This window comes from Mobula hypostoma, chromosome 1 (assembly GCF_963921235.1).
Source record: "Mobula hypostoma chromosome 1, sMobHyp1.1, whole genome shotgun sequence".
NCBI lineage: Eukaryota > Metazoa > Chordata > Chondrichthyes > Myliobatiformes > Myliobatidae > Mobula > Mobula hypostoma.
In genome coordinates, this window is record NC_086097.1 from 87843061 (window position 1) to 87868793 (window position 25733).

The 25733-nt window shown below is 40.3% G+C and overlaps 1 protein-coding gene across 12 annotated transcripts in view; it reads left to right on the top strand.

Annotated features, from left to right (window-relative positions):
• The window catches only part of sipa1l1 (signal-induced proliferation-associated 1 like 1), a 444836-nt gene that overhangs the window by 336203 nt on the left and 82900 nt on the right, over positions 1-25733 (top strand). For all 12 annotated transcript variants that reach the window (XM_063052303.1, XM_063052359.1, XM_063052321.1 and 9 more), the window contains 2 exons: positions 12349-12623; positions 21996-22268. In XM_063052303.1, coding sequence (XP_062908373.1) covers positions 12349-12623; positions 21996-22268 — 548 coding nt within the window. The remainder of the gene's footprint in view (positions 1-12348; positions 12624-21995; positions 22269-25733) is intronic.

Genomic DNA, 25733 nt, shown 5'->3' on the forward strand with positions numbered 1-25733 from the left:
AATTTTTACTTTTGATCCCGATCACGGATCATTTTACATTTTCCTAACACACTGCATCACTGTATAGTATGGAAGATGCACCGCAATGGACAGCAAGGCTCTACAACAGGTAGTCAAAACTGCCCAATGTATCACCACACCAGCCCACCCACCATCAAGGACATATATACAGCAAGGTACCAGGAAAGGGACAACAACATCATGCAAGTTCCCACCCATCCTGCTCATGGGCTCGTGCATCAATCCAATATGCACTTGCATTTAGATTGCAACTTCCATGACTTCTGTGATCCTAACCTGCTTTATAAGTAATGAAGTTCAGGTGGAAATGTATTCAATGTTTTATCATAACGATTTGGTGAACTTGTACAATTTGCTCAAATGTCAAAACCAGGCAATTTCATAGAATTTGTTCCTATGGAACAATGTCTCTAGGCGTCTTTTTAACCATACTTTTTATGAAGAGCACAGAGAAATTACCTTGTTAAAATCAAATGGACTCAGCTAGTCTTCAGTTCTTCATAAGTTAGTTCCATGTCAATCACATTCTTCACTATTCCTTTCATTCTTTACATTAACCAGTTTAATAGATGACCCTTGTCTTTTAGTGTAAAAGATTTATGGATTCCTTCTTTCCCATGATCACATTGTGTTCCCAGGCTTTGGTTTTTGGGAAGTTTAATTAATTAGACTTTGCTGTCTGTTTTTCATTTCCAGGAAAGTTGTGAAGTTGTTTAAAATTTGTCCTGTTGGTAGTGAGGATTGGGTATGGCCAGATCATGTTGAGGCAAGATTTGATTAGTAGTTATTATATAAGTACTACTGGCAGTATAACTAATTGCCAGAAAATAACAAAAAATAGACAGCTTGGATTTTAGATTTTGTTAATGTGTAAAAATAAAGACATTAAAATTAAATTTTCAGTTTTTCTTGAGAGTATATATTTTGCCCAGTGGTTTGTCATGTTGCTCTGTTGATTATTTAGCAAGAATGAACTACATCTGTTGTGTTTAAATAATATTTTAAGTGTTCTGACATTAATTTTAATTGTTAACCAAGTAATCCAGTAGAGACACATGGTTCATTTTAAATTAATTTACTTTGGTTTGGCAGGTCAAAGTTTTCCACCCTTCGTAAAACCAAGGCCACGTGCTTGTCTTGTGTTCATTACGTTTAACTGAGTATATTTTAACAATTTGAGCACAACAGATTTCTTCAGTTTTCCTTTGTCCAAACATCCATAATCATCTCTCAACTATTTATCTAAGGCTTTCCTTAACAATATTTACTGGCATAAAATACTGCCAAAGACACCCAGCAGATTTGCTTTCTCTTGCTCTTCAAAAACTCTTATAGAGCTAAAAGCTTGGAAAATATTAAAGTTTTAAAACTTGTTTCCTCATAGGAGAAGGATTTTGGACAAAATTTAAAGGAAAAACTTAAAAGATAATTAAATCTTTTAATTGAGGCTTGCTGTTTTCAAGCTCCCTCCTTATTGCAACCTTCTTTGCCATTTGCCAGCAATATTCCTATCGTCGCTGCTTTCTTCATTGTTCCTAAATTCAAGGATATTTCCACTTTTTCTTTCACTGCCTTGATTTGTCATTTTGGATTCATGTCAAGTTTGCCCATGACAGAATAATAGTGTGGCTCATCACTAACAAGGATGAGATGTCCTACAGAGGATGTGGAAGAGCTTCAGGCCTAGTGGCAGACAAATAACCTCTTCCTGAATGTCAACAAGGCAAAGAAGACGATTATTGACTTCAGCAGAACTCGCATCACTCACTCGCCCCCCCCCCACCTTACATCAGCAGCGCAGCACTGGAATCTGCAAGCAGTTTCAATCTCCTGGCAGTGCATATCTCGCACAACCTCTCAAGGACCCAAAACACATCTTACACAATGAAGAACTCACCAACCACCTCTACTTTCTGAAGAGAGCTGAACTATGCACATCGATGCTCACAATCTTTTGCAGACGTGCAGCAGAGTTTCCTAACGCGCTGCATCTCTGCACGGTACAGAAATTGCACCACAATGGACAGGAAGGTGCTACAGCAGGTAGTCAAAACTGCCCAGTGTATCACCACACCAGACCACTCACCATCAAGGACATATATACAGCAAGGCACCAGAAAAGGGACAACAACATCATGAAAGATCCCACCCACCCTGCTCAGGGACTATGTGTCCCACTCCCATCTGGGAAGAGGCTATGCCAGGACCACCACGCTCAAAAACAGCCCAAGCAGTTGATCAACACCTTCACCCATTAAGCTACCACACTACACCACCCACAAACACTACTTTATCATTTCCTATCGCTCACCTATGTACAGACACCCCTCTACCTGCCATTACTTTATGGACGTACAATCAATCTATTTATAATAAGCTACCTCATGCATTCATATTTACAGGTTTCCCCCGCCATCCGAAGGTAGAGTGTTCCTGTGAAACGGTTCGTAAGCCAGAATGTTGTAAAGCAAAGAAGCAATTACCATTTATTTATATGGGAAAAATTTGTGAGCGTTTGCAGACGCAGAAATAACCTATCAAATCATGTCAAATAACACATAAAACCTAAAATAACAGTAACATTTAGTAAAAGCAGGAATGATATGATAAATACACAACCTTTATAAAGTAGAAATACTTTTCCACAATCATTGCCTGCACTGTCCACTGTAGCGAAAATCTCACGCAAATGCTCTCGGCAGAAAATCTCATGCAAGCACTGTTGGCAGAAACACTCTCTCCAGTAACCTTTAAGCTATGAAGCTGCCAGATCGTACCAAATAACACATAAAAATACACAGCCTATATAAAGTAGAAATAATGTATGTACAGTGTAGTATCACTTACGGGAATCGGGAAGACAGCTTGCCGAGCACACTGATGATGGTGTGTTAGGCTGAATCATTGGAGGTTGGGATGGTGCAGTGGCCCCCACCCTCCGGGCAGCGACCCGATACCGATCCGCAAAGCATGCAGGGGTACAGCAGTAGCCGGGACACACCCAGCACATCTTTAAGAAAAAAGCTGAAATAAACAAGCTAATTAATTAGTTGCCGCCCGGCACCTAATTAATTAGCATGTTTATTTTGGCTTTTTTCTTAAAGATGTGCTGGACGTCTCCTGGCTACTGCTGCATTCTCCGCGAATCGGTATCTGGCCACGGCCTGGGAGTTGGGGTGGTGGGACACTGGGGTGTCATCTCATCGTTGTCTGTTTCCATTAGGGTAGGCAGGTCATCTTCTTCTATGTCTGCCTGCCTCAATGTCACTTTCGGTCTGTTCGCTACTGCCTTCAGTTTCGATTGTTATCCTTTCCTCTTCCAACTGCATCAGCTCTTCATTTATCAGTTCTTGGTCATGGGATGCCAAAACCTCTTCAACATCATCTTCGTCAACTTCCACAAGCCAAACTCACTTTGTCCTTACTTCGTTCACCACAATCAAAACGCTTAATTATGTCTAGTTTTACATTATGTGTAACACCCTTACGGGCTCTTTTAGGCTTTTCCAATAACTTAGAACTCATCTTGCTAATGGCTGCTCACAGGCACGTGTTTAATCAATGCCGGTTAGAATGCAGTTCCGAATCCGGGGGAGAGCGGCTGTTTGGGGCATGCGCTGATTTTTTTTTGCGCGCTGCCTTTTTTCGTAACAGTGAAAACACCTTCTGTTAGCGAAAACAGGGAACTATTGTAGGTCTTTCATAACAGTGAGGTTTCATAAAGCAAACATTCGAAAAGTGGGGGACACCTGTATTGTGTTTTTATAATTATTTTGTTTTTTATCCAGAGCAATAATTATTTGGTCTACCTGACTGGCAGACTGCAGTTTGTGCAGCTTCAGAGCTGTGTGTCAGACATGGCTATAAGCAGCACTGGGGCCCCACAGGGGACTGTATTGGCTCCCTTCCTGTTTACCCTGTATACCTCAGGCTTTAGATACAAGACTGAATCATGTGATCTGCAAAAATTCTCTGATGACTCAGCTACAGTTGGGTGTATATGGTGAGGACAGGAGGATGAATACAGGGCCCTGGTGGAGGACTTTATCAAATGGTGCAAGCTGAATCATCTGCAGCTCAACATCAGTGAGACAAGGGGAGACAGTGATGGACTTCAGGAAAACTAAGCCTGCACTGCTCCCTGTTACTATTGATGGTGAGGACCTACAAGTACCTAGGTGTGCACCTGGGTGACAAATTTGAGTAGAGCACCAACACAGAGGCTGTGTACAGGAAGGGCCAGAGTCACCTCTATTTCCTGAGGAGACTGAGATCCTTTGGAGTATGCAGACCTCTCCTTCACATGTTCTACCAGTGTGTTGTTGCCAGTACAATCTTCGATCCAGGGCTGTGCTGGGGCAATGGCATCAACATGGGTGATGCCAACAGGCTCAATAAACTGATTAGAAAGGCTGGCTTAGTTATAGGAATCAAACGACACACTGGCGGCTGTGGTAGAACAAAGGACCCTATGGAAAATCCTGGCAATTCTGGACAATGTTTCTCACCCACTGTATGCCACCTTGGCTGAACAGAGGAGCACTTTTAGTAATAGACTAAGACAACTGTGCTGCTCCAAAGAGCGCTATCTGAGGCCATTCTTACCCTTGGCCATTAGGCTCTATAATGAGCCAACCTATAGGTGGGGAAGTGATGACCCGCTCCTGTTAGACTGTTTGAGGTAAGTTATTTGTTTTACTCTTTCTTACTTTTCTTCTAATATTTGTATATCTGTGCACTTGTTATGCTACTGTGACACTGTAATCTCCTTTGGGATTAATAAAGTATCTACCTATCTTTCTATCTTAATTGTTCGGTGCTAAGCATAAATCACAGGTCGGTACCATAACAGACAACACAATAGCAACCAACATTTTACAGGACAATAGTGCAAACAACCATAAGCAATCAACAATAGGCAGGATGTTCATATGCACAAACATCAATAATCAAAGTTAAATAAGTGTGAACATATGGGCACTTATCAACAGAACAAGGAAAGCAGGAAAGACCTTTTAACTGATGTTGTGCAGGGACATTTGGGTATTACACTTATGTGAAATTTGTTGAGAAGCTGGACAGCTATAGGAAAGAAGTTTTGGAGATGATGTGTAGTCCTGCTGGTGGTGATGGACTTGTAGCATGTCCTTTTTGGCAATATGTTAAATAGCTGGTTGCTAGTCTGGGTGGAGTCAGTAGTAATTTTTTCAGCTCTTTCCTTCATGATGAATAGGCCTTTTAATATCAGTTGCTAACAACCAATGATCTTCAGGGATTGAACTACTCACTGCAACCTGGACTTTGAGAGGGAGGAAGCGCGGGAAACCAGACAGTGGTAGAGGAGGTCCTAACATTCTAAATGATGGTTGAGTAAAAATTCATCAGGATGTATCTTGAGATGTTGTTTTCTAAGCTGGCATAGGAGGAACAATCTCTGCTGGGCTTTCCTAACGATGAGCAGGATATGCTTTTCCCACTTCAATGTATTGGTAATGGTAGTCTGCAGGAATTGGAATGACTCGACCATAGACACTGCCTGATCATTAATTTCCAAGGGATGGGCAAGTAGGGAGTTGTCGGCAGAAGTCAATCCTCATTTCCATTAACTTGATAGGATGTGTTACAAGCACACCATGCTACAAGATGGTCTACCTCTCTTTGATAGCAGGTCACATCATTATTAGAGATAAGACCAACTACAGTCCTTTCATCTGCAAACCTTAGGATTTTAATGGACATGCCTGTGAAGGTGCAGTCCTTTGTATAAAGTGAGTACATGGGTGAAAAAACACAGCCCCGTGGAGAGTCTGTTCTTACAGATACTGGATTGGACAAGTAGGAGCCCAGCTTTACATACTGCTTCCTTCCTGTCAGGAAGTTTGTAATCCACTGACAGATACTGTAGGGTGCAGCTAGCTGGGTTAGCTTGCTGTTGAACAACTCTGGAACAATAGTGTTGAAGGTGGAGCTAAAATCCACAAGCAAGATCCTCAGATCGGTGTTGGGGGAATCCAAATGTTGAAGAATGTAATGAAAACCACAGGTTGACTGCATCCTCAACTGAGCGATTTGCTCTATAAGCAAATTGTAGTGGGTCAAGAAAAGGATCAGTAATCGGTAAAGTTAAGCCAACATTGGACTTTCAAAAGTTTTCATAATTACTGAAGTCAGAGTGACTGGCCTATAATCATTAAGTCCAGTGATCTTGTCTTTCTTGAGAGCTGGAATGATTGTAGCAACTTTGAAGCATCTTGGAGTCCTCCATAAATGCAGGTGTTAAGTATCTTAGTGAAGACAGGTACTAGCCGATCCGCACAATGCTTTAGAGTACCAAGTGAGACATCATCAGGGCCTGCAGCTTTCCGAATGCCCTCTTTCCCAAATAGTTTGCAAATGCCTTTCTTGCTTCATGGAAAATATAGCATGAGGTAGAGGGGCCGCTGAAGAAGGTGCATGGGACTGGGGTGAAAGGAGGATGATGGTGGCATTGAAGAGGTTGTGAAAGGGAGGAGGGGAGGGCTGATGACAAAGATGACAGGGGGCAGGGGGCCAGCTAAGGGCTCAACATATAAGGATCAGGGGAAGTGAAAAGTGATAGATGTTTATTGTCTTTATCAACTCTGCAATAAAACTACTTGAACTGATGGGCCAAGCTAGGGGAGCTCTTCTGTTTGAAGTTGGTAAGACTTTTCAGGGAACTCCAGGTTGCCTGGCTATTGTTGTTGAAGTCTCTTTCTAGCTGATCCTTGTAAATGGCATCTGCCACCTTCAGAGCCTTATTAAACTGTCATTTTGCATTTTTTATTCCTCTCTTGTTCCAGACCTGTAGGCATGATCTGTTGCAAATCTAAGAGTCCTCAACTCCTTGGTGAGCCATGGCTTGTCATTGTTATATCTCACAATGATCTTTTTAGGAAGCACACATATTACAGAAGGATATGTTGGATGTTACTGTCTGAGCATATTCATCTACACTGCTACACCAGCCTTATGTGGCCTTCCAATCCAAGGAGCCTAAATGGTCTCTCAGCCTTCCAACAGCCTCAGGAGTCCAATACCATCTGATGGTCCTGGTTGGCTTAGACCAGTGGTCCCCAACCTCCGGGCCGCAGACCAATACCGATCCGCAAAGCATGCAGGGTTGCAGTGGTAGCCAGAACGCACCCAGCACATCTTTAAGAAAAAAGCCAAAATAAACAAGCTAATTAATTAGGTGCCGCCCGGCAATCGCCTGTGATCTGGGCTGACATTTATGTGCCGAGCGGCACCTAATTAATTAGCTTGTTTATTTCGTTTTTTTTCTTAAAGATGTGCTGGGTGCATCCTGGCTACTGCTGCCCGGAGGTTGGGGACCACTGGCTTAGACCAAGGGTTCCCAACCTTTTATATCCCTAGCCAATTGCTCCCTGGTTTAGACTGAAGCTTTGTTGTTTGCTTTTAATCCCCAAGGAAATCATGTTGTTGGTAATAGATTTATTTTATTGCCTTTTCCAACCGCATCACTCCCACAGACAGCATCAGAGGTCAGGAGCTAGCAGGTAATGAGTAATTCAGTTGAGGGAGGTGATATGCAGATGGGTGCAAATGATGTCAGAGACTGAAAGGTGATGGGCGGAAGTGACAAGTGGCTGAAGATGGTGAAGCTGCCTACCTGCTGCACCATTGTGTCATTCCTTTTAATATCAAGTTCAAAGAGTAGATTTGAGCACCATGTGTGTGTTAAATATAGGGGGAAATAATATCCACTGAGTCTGTATGGGAGAACTCAAAAATATGAAACGTACAGTTACTCTGATAGGATTATTCGATGGACCCCCAAAAGCCACTGGGACATTGAGGGAGACAGGTTAGGGAAAGACTTGGAAACAACAGGGCAGTTGTAGTGAGTGACTTCAACTTCCCCAATATAGTCTAGGACTTCCTTAGTGCAAGAGAGTTAGATGGGGAAGAATATATGACGAGCATCCATGTAGGTTTCTTAAATCAATATATAGATAGTCCCAACAAGCAGAGAGACTATACTGGAACTGGTATTGGATAATGAGTTTGGCCAGCTATTGACCTTTCAGTAGATGAACATCTAGGGAACAGAGACTGCAAATCCTTATTTTTTAAGGTAGGTATAGATATGGATAAATACAGACCTTGAGGGAGAGTATTTAATTGGAGCATAGCAAATTATAAAAATATTAGTCAGGAATCAGGCTGAGGGGTGAGTTAATTAGGAACAGCTGTTTTCAGGCAAGTCCACATCCGACATATGGAGAATGTTTAAAGACTAACTGTACAGGGTATAGGACAGGTATGTTCCAGTAAGGAGAAAGGACAAGAAGGACAAGGATGGCAAGGTATGGAACTTGGATGTCGAGAGATGGTGAATTTAGTCAAAAAGAAAGAGGAAGCATATGCAAAATCAAACAGAGACCTTGACAATTATAGAGAAGCCAGAAAAGTACTCAGGTAAGGAATGAGGAGTGGTGGGAGCGTGGGGGCTAAGAAAAGTCATTGGCAAATGGGACTAAAGAGAAACCCAAGGGATTCTTTACATACATTAAGAGCAAGAGGATAACTAGGAAGCAGGTAGGACCCCTCATGGATAGGGAAGGAACATGTGCATGGAGGAGATAGAGGATGTGAGTAAGGTCCAAAATGAGCACTTGAATTAGTATTTACTAAGGAGAAGGACATGGAGGAACAGGAAGATCAGTGTGAAGCATGCTAATTTACTTTGACATTTTGAGATAAAGGAGGAGGTAGTGTTTGGTCACAATTCTGGTACTCTGGTTATGTTCTCAATGGGTGCTCTCTGTCAGAAACTTGCAAGTTTACAACATGTTTCTTCTGTTTCCTTTTGCATCCCAAAGAGATGCTTCTCAAAACATTCTTTTGCCAATTTAGTGTTAATGAACAGTAGGAGAATCAGATGGAAGTCTTTTGGCAAGTGAGAGAGAATAGTAAGTTGTGTAATGAATTTTCTTTGGTCTGGAAGCCAGCATAGATTGGACTGAATGGCTACCTCCCTAATCCATTGCACTTCTTAAATGGGTCATAAATTATTGCAGGCTATTTGCAGGATTATTTCTTCTGGCTAATTAGGTTTTTTTTAAAACGCAAACAACAGGAATTCTGCAGATGCTGGAAATTCAAGCAACACACATAAAAGTTGCTGGTGAACGCAGCAGGCCAGGCAGCATCTCTAGGAAGAGGTGCAGTCGACGTTTCAGGCCGAGACCCTTCGTCAGGGTCCTTCGCCAGAGATGCTGCCTGGCCTGCTGCGTTCACCAGCAACTTTTATGTGTGTTGCTAGGTTTTTTTTACTTAGGTGGTTTAAAACTTTAGTCATCAGCGAGTGATCTGTCTGATGCTCGGGTAGGGTTTTGATGGTTTGTTAAAAAGCTTGTGCTGAAACATTGATTACAGACATGGTTGACTTAGAGGGTGTTTCTCTTGATATTGAGCATTACTGGGAAAACACAAGAGCCTATGCATATTTGCTATTTGGAAGAAACCGAAGAAGGAGGACGAATGGACTGTCAGAGCTGTATTTACCAAGGGAATTTAGGAAACAATTTTCAGCAGGGGATTAAATGCTTGAGGACAGAATCTGTTTTTGTGTGATTTACCCCCACTGATTGTCATCATGATACACCTCCCCCTTTTAATGGATACAGTTTGTTTTGAAGTGCCTCCAACATCCTGAGACATCAGACTCCCTGTTGATGCATGCAGACGAAAAAAGTGCGAGTATTGCTGGATTTGGGAAACTAATAGCAGGCGGTCAGTTATGGAGCTCGAGACACAGATGCAAATTAAAATTGCACAATTTCCTTTCCCATTTTCTGATGTCAGACAATTTTTCCTTAAAGATTTGTCTCAATGCTACCTAACTTTATTTATATATTGCATGTACAATCAGTCAGTCTGTGGTTATTGATTTGTATTTTTAACACATTTTATAATTTTCCAGGTGGTGTGTTTTTATTAATTGTTTAATGACTAGGAGAAGCTTCCTGTCTAAAGATTAAGCTGGAATTAATTACAGGTTTATACATAACAGCAGTAAAATATTAATTCATAGAGATTTGAATACCAGTTATAACATCAATTCAAAAAAGAAATTAAATGCTTTGAGAGCTTTTTATTTGGCAAACCATTGTTTCCATTAAGTCAGTGTTCTCATTCTTTCTCTCTCTTTGCTTTCATCCATTTCCTTTATTCTTGTTTCCAAGTTGAGATCTAATTATCGGTTTGATTACTTCGTCATAATTTGAGAGTTTTAGTGGAAGCTATTTAGTTTGAATAAATATTTGTTTTACTCTTTGTTAATTTTGTCTACATTTTGAACAGCAACTTCTAAATATAGTAGTAGTCTTGCTGGAGAAAAGTCTGAATGTTTTGCATGAATAAAGCAAATAAAAGACTGATTCATTAATTGTTGTACCTCATAAAAGCAGGAATCCTTTTTGACCAACTGGGGTTCATAGATGCACGCTTGAGTTAAATGCCTCCAATTTAACTCCTCCCGTGTTCTGACAGGCTTCTCAACATTCTATAAACTTAAAATATTTTAAGACCATCTGATAGCCTGTACCATCCCACATATCTATCATCATGTCATATTTAATAAATGTTGCCGCCTAGTTAACAAATATCTGTGATATGAAATTCTCATTCTTGTGTGTAATGCTTTCATTTTTCTCATCCCTCCATTTGTCTGTTACTTGTCTGTCTTCTGCATGTACGCTCCAAAAGTCCCTATGCCTCACAGTCAGTCAAATCCACAAGCTCTCGAACTCCTAAACTGAACATTGCCATTCTTCCACTTCTTTAAGGCCTGACTCTCTCAACCAAGCTTTTTCTCGTCACTGTTTTTGGCTTTGGTTTAGTCTGAATAGTTATCTAATTGTGCCTCTGTAAATAGTTTGCAGTAGTTTTGAAGTTATTGTCTTAAATGTGCAAAATTAATGAAAAGTCATTGTTGATCTGACATTTCAAAACAATATGTTAAAGGCTGTGAATAGGATGATGCTTTATATAATTCAAGACTAAGGATTATCTTGATCAGATTGTTACAAGTTTATTGTCTTGAGCATAGGGTATAAATGCCATGAAAATTTTGTAGCTCTGTACATTACATATATGACAAATATAAATTGCACATAATGCACAACAAAATAAACATAACAGCATTAGTGTAAATTGAAGAAAGTATTGTCCAAGATAAAATTAAGCTTTTCTCAAGTCGGTGGAAGAACCTCATGGCAGTGGGGCAGAAACTGTTGTTGAACCTTGAGGTGTGGGTCTTCGGGCTCCTGATGGCAGCATCACAGAGGACGTGGCCCAGGTCATGAAGGTCCTTCCTGAGTATCACCTCGTGTAGATGTCCGCAGGGGTGAGGAGAGCTGTACCCATGAATTACTGGCTGAGTGGACTTCTCTCTGTAACCTCTTGTGCTCCGGTGCATTGGAGTTCCAATAGAGGGCCTTGATGCAACTGGTCAGAATGCTTTCCACTGTACATCTGTATAACTTTGTCAATCTTTGATGACATGCCAAATCTCCTTAAACTTCCCCAGAGCTGTCACCATGCACAAATGTCTGCTCTCAGATAAGCTGCCATTTCCTTCCATTGACCATCGATGAGGCCCAGCCCTTAGATTCATGCCTTCATGGTTGGACCCAGGATCGTTCCTCCAAGATGCTGATGCCCAGGAATTTGAAGCTCCTTTCCTTTAATGAGGACTGGTACTAGTTCACTTGACCTTCCCTTCCTAATCTACATAACATGTTACTAAACACAGGATCAAATATTCTAAGGACTGAGACAGCCAGGGTTGTGTGATGCAGCAGTTAACAGTCCCATTTCCAGTAGTCCCATTTTCCCTCTTATTTTCCTGAAACCTGTTTCTCTTGTATATCTATCAACCAAAGCCTGATCCTCCTGCCACCCATAGTGGCCATTTAAACAATCAGCACATCATTGGTACGTTGGTAGAAAGCAGAGTGGTAACAGGTCGTGCCCAATGTCAGAATCAAACTTGGGTCACCGGAGCTGTGTGGGAGCACAATTAACTGCTGCGTCACACAGCCCTGGCTGTCTCTGTCTTTAGAATACTTGAACCTGTGTTTAGTCACCTCTCCCAGCTTCTCTTGTTTGCTTCCTAACATCAGTTCCAGTATATGTTACTGCAAAATACCTGTAAAAGTGCAATCTGTGTGCTGACACTGGAGATTATAACTACGTTTGTATTTGTACACGTAGACTTGCATACTGTATAAAGCATTGTATTTTCTAACCAGTCGTAACATTGATCTTTTCCTCTTTCAGGTGACCACAAAGGGGTGTGAGACAGTTGAGATGACATTACGGAGAAATGCTCTGGGCCAGCTTGGTTTTCATGTCAACTATGAAGGGATCGTGGCAGATGTTGAACCTTACGGCTACGCTTGGCAAGCAGGACTGCGGCAGGGGAGCAGACTAGTGGAGATCTGTAAAGTTGCTGTGGCTACTCTAACCCATGAACAAATGATTGATCTGTTGCGAACATCTGTAACTGTTAAAGTTATCATCATTCCACCCCATGAAGATAGCACTCCTCGCAGGTATAGTTTGTGAATTCTCTGCCATTCTAATCTGTCTGATCACAGTACTCTGTGGATTGTAGCTAGTCGGCAGCTGCTCATTCAGTGTGATGGATACTCTGTGATAAGATCTGATTCACTCACTTTTGTAATTAAGAATAAGTTACTGCAGCAAGTTAAGTAGTGGAAAAGGGAACAGAGTTCAGACATTGCAGGAGTATTTGAAGATCAATTATTTTTGGATTCCAATTATAATTACAGTCTATTAATCAAACTGCACTTCAATGGCACTGAGAAATATCTTGTGAGATCTTTTATATGCTGATTGTGACCATGTTAATATGTTGCTTCAAATCTTTACATAACATGATTTTGTCTAGTTCTGAATCTTGATGAGATGGATTTAGGTTGGCACAGTGGACCTTCTGGTATAGCTGCTGCCTAACATTTCCGGTGACGCAGGTTCAATCCTGATCTCCAGTGTGGAATTTACACGTTCTCCCTGTAGGTTAATTGTTCATTATAAATTGCCCTCACTTTAGGGGTGAGTGACAGAACCTGTGAATAGTTGAGGGGAATATGGGGAGAACAAAGTGGGGATTAGTCCAAATGGGTGCTTGATGTTTGATGTGGACTTTGTGAACCAAAGGGTTTGTTTCTGTGCTGAATGGCTGTAAATCCATTTTTAAGGTTCCTGAGATTGTTGTTCATTTTGCCACAGTAGAGACATTTCTTTTAGCCATTAATGATTGTTTTCGGCTTTCAGAAGTCCTTCAGGTTGGATATAAGGATCGCATATGAGAGTATGTGCGACAAGTATAGATGAGTACGTGATAGTTAGAATTAATGCGGTGTTTTTATGCTGTATGACTCTATCACATAATTGCTGATGGCTTGGAAACAACTGAGGTCTGCTCACCTTTGACTTAATCCATTAGTGAAAGCATGTCACCTACATCAGTCGGATAATCTGCCCACATCTGAAGAGATGACTAATTAGGCTGTCTTCTCTGGATGAGCAACTCGCACATTGTGCTACTTTCTGGTTTACAAGGGTACAGAGAACTGTAATGTTTCAAACGGGGGACTCTCCCACAGACACCCTCTGCAGAAATACTCCCTAATGCTTAAGCTATAGTTAGTTCAGCTTGCTTGCCAAAGGAATACTTTTGTTCACTCAGAACTCATGCAAACTATAGTATCTAAAATCAGCAATCATTTTCAAATGCCTCAATTCTGTGTCCCTGGGATCACTACAGCTGAATTACAATGAGTGGGAAATCTCATGTTTACTGTGCCATTTTCAGGAAGGGCCCAGTTTGTGATTTGTGTCTTAAAATTACAAATGCCTTTTCAGATAAAATAAAATTATGTGCAGACTTCAGAACCAATATCAAAATAACATTTTAAAGGGGATGAATGAGCACTGAGACCTTAAATGTTTATGAAAACTTTTATAATGGTAGGTCAAATTGATATGCCTAGTTCTTTTTAGAAAAAAAGTATACATTTTACAAACGGGTGTAGAGCAAACAAAAAGCAGCCATCCAAACTAATGCTTACATTTCTGAATGAGAACTGTGTTCAATTGTATGAACTACCCTTTATGAATAATGTTAAGGCCTTGAAAGGATGTCATGAGAATTCCAAGAATGTTATCGGAATGAGGGGGTCCAGTCCTCTGCAATATCTGACATTACTCTCCTTTAAGCAAAGAAGTTGAAGAGAAGACTTATTGAAATGTTCAAAATCAAGGTGCTATGATAGAGTGGAAAATTTGTCTTTTAGCACAGGAGTTAATCAAAAAAGCTCAGATTTAATGTAATAGCCAAAAACTAAAAGGTAGAATGAGATTTTGCTTTGTACAAACACACTGAAAGGCTAATGGAAGCAAATTCAGTAACAGTTTTGGAAGGTCTTATTGGGTAGTGCTACTCCAAAGAAAGTTGATGTGCTTGAGTGCTTTTAGTTCTAGAGTCTGAACATTCACACGTATGCACCAACTACACTTTTGTAAAAAGACATCCACTTGGGCTACACATTGTTCATTTCTGGACTGTGAACCTTGTCCAAATCCTGGTCAGGGCATTCCTGTAGCAAAGACACATCACTGCAGGGCTTGGTGTAGAATCAAGCAATGAGGCATTCTGCAGAGTCTGCCTGAAAAGGATGTTGCTGGGTTGACCAGGATGAGATGCTCAGTGTCTGATGAAAGATCCGTCGCTCCTTGTTTTTGCTTGGCTATGCAGCTTTCCCCAAGCTGGAGCTTTCTCAATGAACGACCAGGGATCACCTTTTGAGCCTATTACCATGGAGCCATCTTCAGGCTTGGGAGAGTTATGCAGACAGGCAAAAATGCGAATACATCACTTCAATAGGAGTAGTGAAGGAGACATAGGATCTGGGCCTTATGCCAACACGCTGCTGCTAGTCCCACACTCGCCCTACTGGGGAGAGTGTAGCCTTGAATCCTGCAGTTTGGCATTGACAGGCATAAGCAGCCATCACATGTTGCAGTGAGATCATTTTAACTGTTACATCACTGTGTGAGTTCCAGTGGAGGCCTGAGGCCTCAACCAGGTTCCCGGCACAGTAGCAGTAGCATATCTTTTACCACCGATTGATTTCCCCAAGACTCGTGATTCCTGAGTGTGTAATGAGATAATTACTGGCAAGGAAAAAGAACATGATAGTGGGACTCTTTGGATCTTAGATGAGCTCAGTGGGTTTGCTTTCTGTTGTATGATCTTTCGATTTTAAAACTGTACCTGAAAATTTCATCAGTAGTGGTAGAAAGACAGAGCTGTATTGTGAGGTTTCAGGTCATTTTAACCATTGAGAGATTGTGGTTGATTTTTTTCTGTAGACTAAAACTTTCATAAGCACTGTTAACTTCTCGGAAGCTGCTTAGTGTCGGACAGATCTGTTGGAATTCTTTGAGGAAGTAATAAGCAGGATGTTTGTTACTTGAGTTTTCAGAAGACCTTTGACAATGTGCGCACGTGAAGTGGATAAACAAGATCTGAAGATTGGCAGACTATTGGAAGGCAGAGAGTGGGAATAAAGGGGGCCTTTTCTGGTTAGCTACCAGTAGTTTTTCATGTTCTATGTTAATGATCTGGATGACGGAATTGATGGTTTTGTGGCCAGGTTTGCGGATGATGCAAAGATAGGTGGAGGGACAGACAGTGTTGAGGAAGCAATAAGTCTGCAGAAAGACTTGTACAGAAGGTGAAGAAGTGGCAGATGGAATACAATATAGGGCAGTGCACCTTGGTAGAAGAAATAAGGGAATAAGACTATTATCTAAATGTGGAAAGAGTTCAGAAATTGGAGATGCAAAGGGATTGGGAGTCCTAGTGCATGATTTTCTAAAGGTTAACTTGTAGGTTGAGTTGGTGGTAAGGAAGCAAATGCTTGCTCTTGAAAGGACAAGAATATAAAAGCAAGGCTGTAATGCTGAGATTTTATAAGGCATTAATCAGACTGCATTATTGTGAACATTTTTTGGCTCCTTATTTAAGAAAAGATGTGCTGATGTTGGAGAGGGTTCAGAGGAGGATTACAAGAATGGTCCCAGGGATAATAGATTAATGTATAAGGAGCGTTTAATGTTTCTGTGCCTGTACTCAATGGAGTTTAGAAGGATGAGAGGGTGGGGGAAGGAATCTTATTGAAACCTACCTACCGAATATTGAAAGGTCTGGGCAAAGTGTGGAGAGGATGTTTTAAGTATGTAGGAGAATCCAAGACCAGAGTGCATGGCCTTTGAATTAACGTACATCCCATTAAAGCAGAGATGAAGAGAAATTTCTTTGACCAGAGGGTAGAGAATCTGTGGAATTCATTGTCACAGAGGGCTGCAGGGACCAAGTCATTGGGTATATTTAAAGTGGAGGCTATGGATTCATGATTAGTAATGGGAAGAATACAGAAGAATGCAGATGAGAGGGGAAAACTATATCAGCCATGTAGCAGTGGTAGGCTCGATGGGCTGAATAGCCTAATTCAGCTCCTATGTCTTATTCATGCTCTTAGTTGCCTTTACTTTAGACAATTTGTGATCAAGGTAGGATGACTTGTAATATCTGTATGATCCAATGCCCTGGTCAGGAAGTCCACCTGGCAGATGATATGGCATGGTAATGAAGTGACCTTGCATTGTGGCACACTTGTCCAGAACCAGACTTACAGTTTGAACTGATCTTAAAACCATTTTGCCTTTGGAGGTATTTGTGAGGTCATGCAGAATAATGCTGCCACTCCCAAAGCAGTGCTGCAATTCACCACTGGGTGAATCTTTCATCCTGGCGTACAACTTGACTTTCGATTACCATTCTTTCCACTTCCCTGTCTGCTCAGTCAGTCAGTTCTGATCAAGAGCTGCAGTGTTCTTACTGCGCAAGCAATCATCTCTGCACCTCAGCCTCAGAATTAAATTGCATGGGTCGAATTGAAACCTCAGATGTTTGCAAATGATCTGTTTGGTCCTTTTTACCAGGACTTGGATTTTTGAGTTATTTTCAATTCAGCTCGGGAGTTCTCTTTTGGTTATGGTGATTCTTTGGCAAAATCACCCATCGTTAAGTAAAAGCTTCAAACAAATCAATTGGCTTTCAGCTTCTATAATAAATGTCTTCTGAGTTGATCATGTGAGTGATAATCTTCATCCATTGCTGCCAACTTTTTTATTGTCTTACAAATCTCTGGCCAGCCAAAAGTTCTGGATTGTATACTTGGTCAGTAGTCATTGGACAAAAGCCACATTCATATAGCAAAATGCAGAGTAAACTTTGCAAAAGATTCTGCCAGTTCCAGTTTTATCATGGTTTGGTGGCATTGTTTCAAGTTATTCTTTTAAAACTGAAGAATTCAATCCTGCCTTGAACAGCACATCTTGTGCATAATTAAACTTGTTATTACACAGTTCAGTGGGCATCATTCTTGTGTACAGAGTACATGGTTGTGCAATTCAGTTATCAAATGCCTCTGTCATTCAGCTGAACCACGGTCCTACCTCTGAAACTTTCGAAGGAACAATACAAAAGTTGTTGAAGGCAGCAGTGACTGAGAACTGTTGCCTTCTGAAGGCACAGCTTCAGCTCCAGAATGCCTGAACCACTCTTCCCACAGTTGTTTTGAATTCCTCAGTGTCCAGCTCATTTCAACCAGCAGCCAATGTGGCTATTTGCAGCAAACCGCAGGAGCAATTTCACCAGTTCCCTCTACTACTCATTCTGGTGCCAGGGTCAGCACAAAGCATCCTGCTACATTACCCCACTCTCCTAAGCACAGTAATTAACTCTCAACCTGCATCACCTCAACAGGCAAGAGCACTTACCATGTGGATCTTTTAATATTTCCAAGGTGGAGTGACAGTCTGCCAGTATCCTTGTTTGGTAACCTTTTCCCATTCCTTCATTCTATTGTCTTCCTCCACAAGAACTGTAGGACAGAAAGACAGGGGTAGGTCCTCAACATCTGCTGGCAATTAAGGATTTTAGAGAATTAAGAGAAAACGGAACATGCAAAACGATAAATTTATTTTTTTTATCCTTTCTTTTCTGGTGTCCCCTTTGGCACAGATTATGAAAGCAAATCAGTAAGTCTATACATTCAATCAAATGAAAGAATAATACTGTTGTTAACACAGCACTCTTGAACATCATCTTCCATCCTGTTTGCCTTTCCTAATGCTTTTATAGTAGCTATAGCAGATGTTAGTGGATAATTGCAGGCAAAGAGGCTACAAATTGCCTCGAAGATTGATCACCTTTGCATTATCTTACCATGGCAGACAACAACAGTCTGGACTAGTAGACTAGGAGGCAACTATATTTTGCATTGGTGGATTCATGAAGAATGTCTTTATGTGTGAATGACTTGCTAAGCAGTCAACCTCCGCTGGATGTGCTTTGAAAGTGGTAAAGACCGCTAAACCTTAATGGTGGATATTGGGCTGGCAAATAACATCAGTTTCATTTTAACTTATCCCATTTGTTCCATGAAAGAACTGAGGCAAGAATGAAGATAAATACATTTTTTACAATACAAAACCAGAAGGAAAGGAAGTGCTCTCATGAAAAGAAGCAGCCAACACGTGGGAATATGCAACATTTTAAACGGGCTAAAACCATGAAAAAATAGTGTCTGCTTTTCTTTGCTGATTATTTCTACCAAGAAAGATTTGATCGCTGCAGGGAAGTCCTACATTTTATTTTTAAAAAAGTAATCATCACTGTTTGGTTTATTGATTTTACCATCAAAAGAGAAGACTTTTGAAGCTAATGTACCGCATTGCCTCAATGTGGAATATGCTTTCACAACCTCAGCTCTAAAGGAGTGTGCATATGGAACACACAAATTAACAAAACTGACTTGTTCAAGGAGAAGAGCCAAATCTACATGCAGGTTTGAAAAGGGAGAGGGGATCAATTAAACAGAGCATTTATAATGAGAACTTCCAGCTACCAGTCAACATTAGTGTCATTATAATGGTGCCTGGAAGCCAGATGTATCTCCTTTGCCTGTTATACATCTGTGATCCCTGCCCTTTGGTAAATAGATATTGGGCATGAATTTGAAGCATCAGAAGCTAATTATGAAAGTCATTGCAAACAGGGATCACCTTATTCCCTGTGTTGGAGCTCCAGTGCTGAATTAATTATTAATCATCTTAATACTTTTTTCCCCCCAGAGTAAAGTTGTTTTACCCTCCCAGATCTCTGAATATAGTTGCTGTAGTAAACAGAGTTTGCCTGATAAAATAAATATAGACCTGTCTTAATATAGAATGAAATGCAAAACACTGCATCAATAGGCATTGAGTATTAATTCAAAGTATCTTTATTATATTTACTGTAGTTAATATGTCTTTTTGTTCTTGTCAGTATTTTTCACAGGTAACCATGATCGTTGTCTGGTTGATAAGACTCTCTAAAAGATACTGAACTACTTACAATACTCCATGCATAGATTCTCAGATGGATTAGGCAACCAGGAGGCAGCTGCTGGTTCTGCTTTCGGATACAAAATTAGTTTAAGCAGGGGCTTGCGGGCAGTGAATCTCCTGGGTGATACATCCCTTACGTGGTCGTTCTTGCTGCATTTTATATATAATATGTTTCATATTCTCTTTTTCTAAATGCACTGAACTATTGTGCTGATGTGATTTGTGATGAGTTGGAAACATTTCACATCAGGAATATAAAATCGCTTCTGTCGTTCACCTGTCTTACACATTCTGTTAAATTAGGATGCAGTACAAATAACAGATGAGTTGATGACATGTCTAATCTTATTCTTTGCAGCTTTGCTTTATAAACTGTTCACTTCACAAAAAATTAACTTTACTGCTTGGTGGCATTATCTAATGATTGATTGAATATCATAACAGTTTGATTTCTAAATCCGTTTCTGACTTGAGAGTGAAAAATTTATCCAGAGACAGAACACAAATATTATATTCAAAATAACATTTAAGCTTTTTCTTTGAGTACTTTGTAGTGGCTTCTTGAATTGTTCACTAATTCCAAACATGGACCCTAGCACTTTCTGTGGAAAATAAATAGTACAGGCTGAAGGGACAAAATAAAGTGCTTAATCACTGGAATACTGGATGATGAACTGTCAACCACAACAAAATCAGAGACAATAATCTGAGTTTCTGTTCTTTTTGAGTAAATACTGATGCATGTCTACATTAGCTGATAGCTATTTCGTGCATGCTGCAAATGTCTGCACAATAAAAGATCTTTTCATTGGCTTACATATTGCAAACCTTTGGAACCACAAGTGAAACATGTTGCACAAGTAAAAGAGAAGTTGTACTGCTGCTGATTTCTAGTGATTTTAGCCAGCAAAAGCACACACAAGTTTGCTTAGAAAGGAATATACTGAAAGCATGCAATACAGGAGAGGTGGGGGGTGGGGAAAGCCACAGTCCCTTAGCTTAGTCTCTCAAGTGAGCTTCAAAAGTCGTAAGGTATTTCCTTTGACCTGGGGAAGTGTCCAAAGGCAATAAATTGTTGATGAAGATCAAGAATGAATTCAGTTTTCCTGACCTTGGAGTAGGGAAAGTTTCAGCTCATACAGGGCTAGAGACCGGACATGCCATCTGAGCCAACCAAATGTTGTGGTTGAGCTCAGCAGAAGCTGTGCTGGATCCTACTGGAGACTATGGGAGCTGATTTTGTGTATCATAAAGATTGGAATTTACATTAAGGGAACGAATTGGCAGTAGATTCTGGAGAAGGTGAGAAGTGTAGTGATTGATCTGTGTTAGAATACTGCAGAACAAAACTATAAAAATGGAGTAGCTCTTCATGCATGGTGGGGTGGAGGTGCATTTCTACTAAAGGAGGTGCATTTCTACTAAAGGAGGTGCAAGGTGCTCTTTCCTTCTGCTGGCCTGCAGGTCATCCTTGGACAAGGTGTAACACCAACTTAGGGCCCCCCCCCCCGATCAAGGTCACATGAAGCCATGGTGCAGGTGGTGGATGGTCCTATGAGCAACTGGTGCATAGCAAAAGTCCTGGCTACATGACAACTGACACCAGGCAGACAATTTCTGAAGAGTATTGATAATGGCTGGGCTCACCCATCTTGTAAAGGCACTGCCCACAAGAAAGCAATGGCAAACCAGTTTGTAGAAAACTTTTGCCAAGAACAATCATGGTCATGGAAAGACCTTGATTGCCCACGTCATACGGCGTGGCACATAACAAACGATGAATGAGCTTCATGGTAATGAACAGAAACATTGGAGGAGGAGCACATGATGGACCTTGATAAAGTTAGGAATTCAAGGAAGTAGCATACATCTTGGTTATTGCCACCAGAAAAAAAAAGTATTTGTCATATTGATTTGGATAGTTTCCGTGATGTGATAGAGATCAGAAAAGTCATTGGAGGAGGTTGATGGGGAATGCAAAAAGCCAGAAGCAAATTAGCTGGTGAAGACCTAATTAAAGAAATGGTGAGCAAAGGGCAGCAAATGGTTGTAGCTAAGAGGATCAAGGGTCAATACTTTTGAAGAAGAAAATTCGCACAATCAGCAAGTTGGTTGCAGTGGGCTTGAGAGAGGATGGGGTAGAAACCCCATAGAATCCAGGAAATGTCAAAGGCTCTGGACCTGAGATAATACTAGATTTCGTATGGCAATGGCTGAGGATGTGAGCTGATGGTTGTCTTTCTAATCAAGAAGTAAAGAGAGACCAGTTAACAAATAGCTAGGGAAATTTCAGAAATAATCTGTGAACTAAGGTTTATGATCAACCATGTACTGAGATTGGCAATGGAAATCTGTCTTTGTTTCAGCTGTTTGCAACAATAATTATGTGTCCGTGGTGTAATGAAATATTTCAAAAGAATTTTCCCTTGTTCTGATTTTAGGGGCTGTTCAGAGATGTACCGCATGCCTGTAATGGAATACAAAGTAAACAATGAAGGGATTCCATATGAGTTTAAACTGCCATTCAAAAATAGCAATAAGTGGCAGCGGGGAGTTCCGTCATCCCATAGTACAGTTCAATCCCAATCCCAGACACAAAGTGAATCTGCAAACAGGATGATGTCAGCATCAGGCAGCAGGACCCAGCCACAAGAACGCAGCTCTGCCATGCCACGCAGTGCTTCTAGTGATGGACGTTCATTGGACACCAAGAGGTTTGTCATTTTCTTTTTTTCGGGCGCAATGTAGCAAAATGTCAAGTTTAAAATAATAATTTTGTAGAAGCTGTGTTTAGTTAAAAGTTCAATAATGTAATTAAATTCTAAAAATGCATAATTATCTAAGACAAAACTTGTATTCTTGTCTGTACCTCAAATGTGGGGGAAAACACTGAGCAATGAAAAAGAAATTTAAATGATTTCTATTAGGTTTAATGTTTTTTCTGGAAACCTTGCTATGTGGGAAGCATATATTGTCTGGAGATGCTCTGTCTCAGATTCATCAATGTGAAGCTGGGCTTAAAGGGTTACTTTTCGTGTGTGTACAGATGCATAGACTGATTTTGGTTTCCCTTTCAAAAGTTTTAAGTAAACTTGGGACTATTGTACCAAGATTGGTATATGGAGTTATGGTACAGGTCGTTCAGCTGTTTGATATGTCTCAGTTGATAGCATTGTGCATTCAAGTCACAGAGTCTTAAACACAAAAGTCTAGGCTTCAGTGTAATGTTGAATTGGATTCCCATCTTTTGGGTCAGGAACTGTACTGAAGCTTAATCTTCCCTCTCAAATGGAAATAATGGAAGATATCATGCTATGTTGAAGAAGAGATTTCCCTGGTATTCTGTTCAAGATTTATCCATCAGACTCAGGTTTAATATCACTGGCATATGTCATAAATTTTGTTGTTTTGCAGCTGCAGTACAGTGCAATTTAGGAAAAAAAATTAAAAATCACAATAATAAATAAATAAAATTAAATAATTAGTGCAAAAAGAGAGCAAAAAAGGTGAGGTAGTGTTCTTAATATGGTTTATTTCCTGTTTAGAAACCTGATGGTGGAGGGCAAGAAGTTGTTCCTAAAATGTTGAGTATGTGTCTTTAGGCTCCTGTACCATTTCCTTGATGGTCTGTCTGTCTGTCTAGGTACCATATCTGATGCGGACTTTGGTGACCATGGTTTTTCATATAGATCTATCCTTTGTTTTTGGGATGACTTCCATTTTCTCGATGTGTAGCCACCTGGCTATGCTTTTGATGTACATAAGCCGAGGTCTTCCTCTAGGTTTACTCCCCGCAATCTTTCCAGAGAGTATGAGTTTTTCTAGTTCATCTTTCTGCATTATGTGTCCTAGGAATCTGAGTTGTCTTTCTCTCATTGTTGGTATGAGTGATCGAACTGCTTGGCCTCTTCTGAGAACTTCTTCATTTGATGTATGTGTGGTCCATGATATTTTTAACATTCTCCTGTAGAACCATAATTCAGCTGCTTCTAGTCTGTTTTCCATTGCTGGAGAAATGGTCCAGCATTCACTTCCATAAGTCAGGATAGAATAAATGTAGCACTGCAGTATTCTGCTCATCTTTCTGTCTGTTAATATGATCTTCATTTTTTGGAAAGCTTCTTTCGCCATTGCTATTCTGTATTTGATATCTGTGTCACACCTGCCATTACTTGTTATTAGGCTGCCAAGATATTTGAATTTGTTGACTTGTTTGATGTTTGTATTTCCGATCTTGATCACACATTGTGGGATGTTTGTCTTTCTGGAGATGACCTTGCTTTCTGTCTTCTTGGTGTTGATTGAGAGGCCTCTGCGATTACTTTCTGCTGCCACTATAGTGAGTAGTTCTTGAAGTTTTGTTTCTGAGTCAGCTATTAGTACAATGTCATCAGCATATCTGATATTTATATTATGGCCTCCAATTGTGAATCCTTTGATGTCTTTGATACTTCTCAAGATATTTTCACTATACAGGTTGAATAAGTCTGGTGAAAAGACACAACCTTGCCTGACTCCTCTCATGATATTCAGATACTCACTCACTTCTCCTTCTATTCTGACGGGTGCGGTCTGGTCCCAGTATAAGTTTCTTAAGAAACATATATATTTCCCATCTATGTCAAGATCTTGAAGCATTTCCGGAAGATCTTACTGTCTGACAGTGTCAAAAGCTTTTGTATAGTCAATGAAACATAGGTAGATGTCTTCTTGTACCTGGATGGCTTGTTTGCAGATCACCCGTAGCATAAAAATTGCATGGTAGCAATAAGAAGAGGGCATGTCCTGGGTGATAGGGATCCTTAATGATGGATGCTGGGTTTTTTTTCTAAATCCTACTTTTGCCAGACATAATACTGGTTGTGGGAGCTGGCTATATATTCAGCTCCCAAAATCAAAATCAATAACGTTACTACTTGACTATACTTCAGAAGTACTTCACTGATTATCAAGCACTTTGTCATTTATAGAAAAATGCTAATCTGTTTTCATTTGCTGGTTGAGATGTGGGCTGGCCTCTGTGACTGGAGAAGGAACATGAAAAGTATAACACACAGAAACAGGAAAACAATAAAAAAAAATCTTAAAATAACCAAGTAACTCACAGAAAATGCTGGAGGAACTGAGCAGGCCAGGCAGCATCTATGGAAAAGAGTATAGTCGACATTTCAGGCCGAGACCCTTCATAGCTCTGTACAAAATCTGGGTGACACCCACTACAGTAAAATTATAGTAATGACAATGAATATGAGAAAATGTTCAAGACTGCAACACATATACTAGGTTCATAACACAATGAATTTTAATCCTGTGGTGAGTGGTGCCTTCCATTCCCACTTCATTTTGTTGGATTTAGTGTTATTTTATTAGGAGTTCAAAAGGAATGGAAGATTGTTTCAGGATGTAGTCCAACTAATGTGCATGGCAAGAGGCATCTAATAGCTTATGCAAACTAAATAGAATCTATGACTCGGTAATAAATCAACTAGAAGTGTTTGCAAGGAATTTGTGGTTCCTAAATTCTAAATGGTGCTTAATCTATGGTGGATAGAGTCTAATTGGTGCTAAAGTTAATTGTTGCAACCTGGGAGAGGTGCCAAATTGCCAAGGGTACAGTACTTGGCTTGCGCACATGTTTCTGTATCTTTATGTTTGTGTGTGGCTATGTATATACATGGTGTAAATGTGATATGGTCCAGTTTAAGGACCTCTTAGATCAGGGATTCCCAACCTGGAATCCACCCACTCCTCATGGCATTAAAAAGGATTGGGACCTAGATGGAAGAGATCTAAAGATTGGTCATTTGGACAATATTGGGAGCCTCTGATTATTATGCTGCAATGGAAGAAGTAGAGAAATGATTATAATTAAACCACATGTCCCTTTAATCTGCATTTCAGGTCACTTTAAGCAAAAAGGTATAGTGCAGCAAAAATTGGTAGTGGCCAAATGCATCATGAATTTTTATAAGGATAATTGGGGTTTTCTACCTCTTGGCGACTGATATTTGGATACATTATGTTAATTTAGCAATGCATCTGAATTTGGTGTTTCAATCAATTCAGCTTCTTCTTCCATTTTCTGTAATGGAACCTTTTGGAAGGTTGATGATAACCTGCTGGTGTTTTCTGCCATAACCTGGCAAAAGGCTTGAATAAATTCCTTGATTACTTAGGAT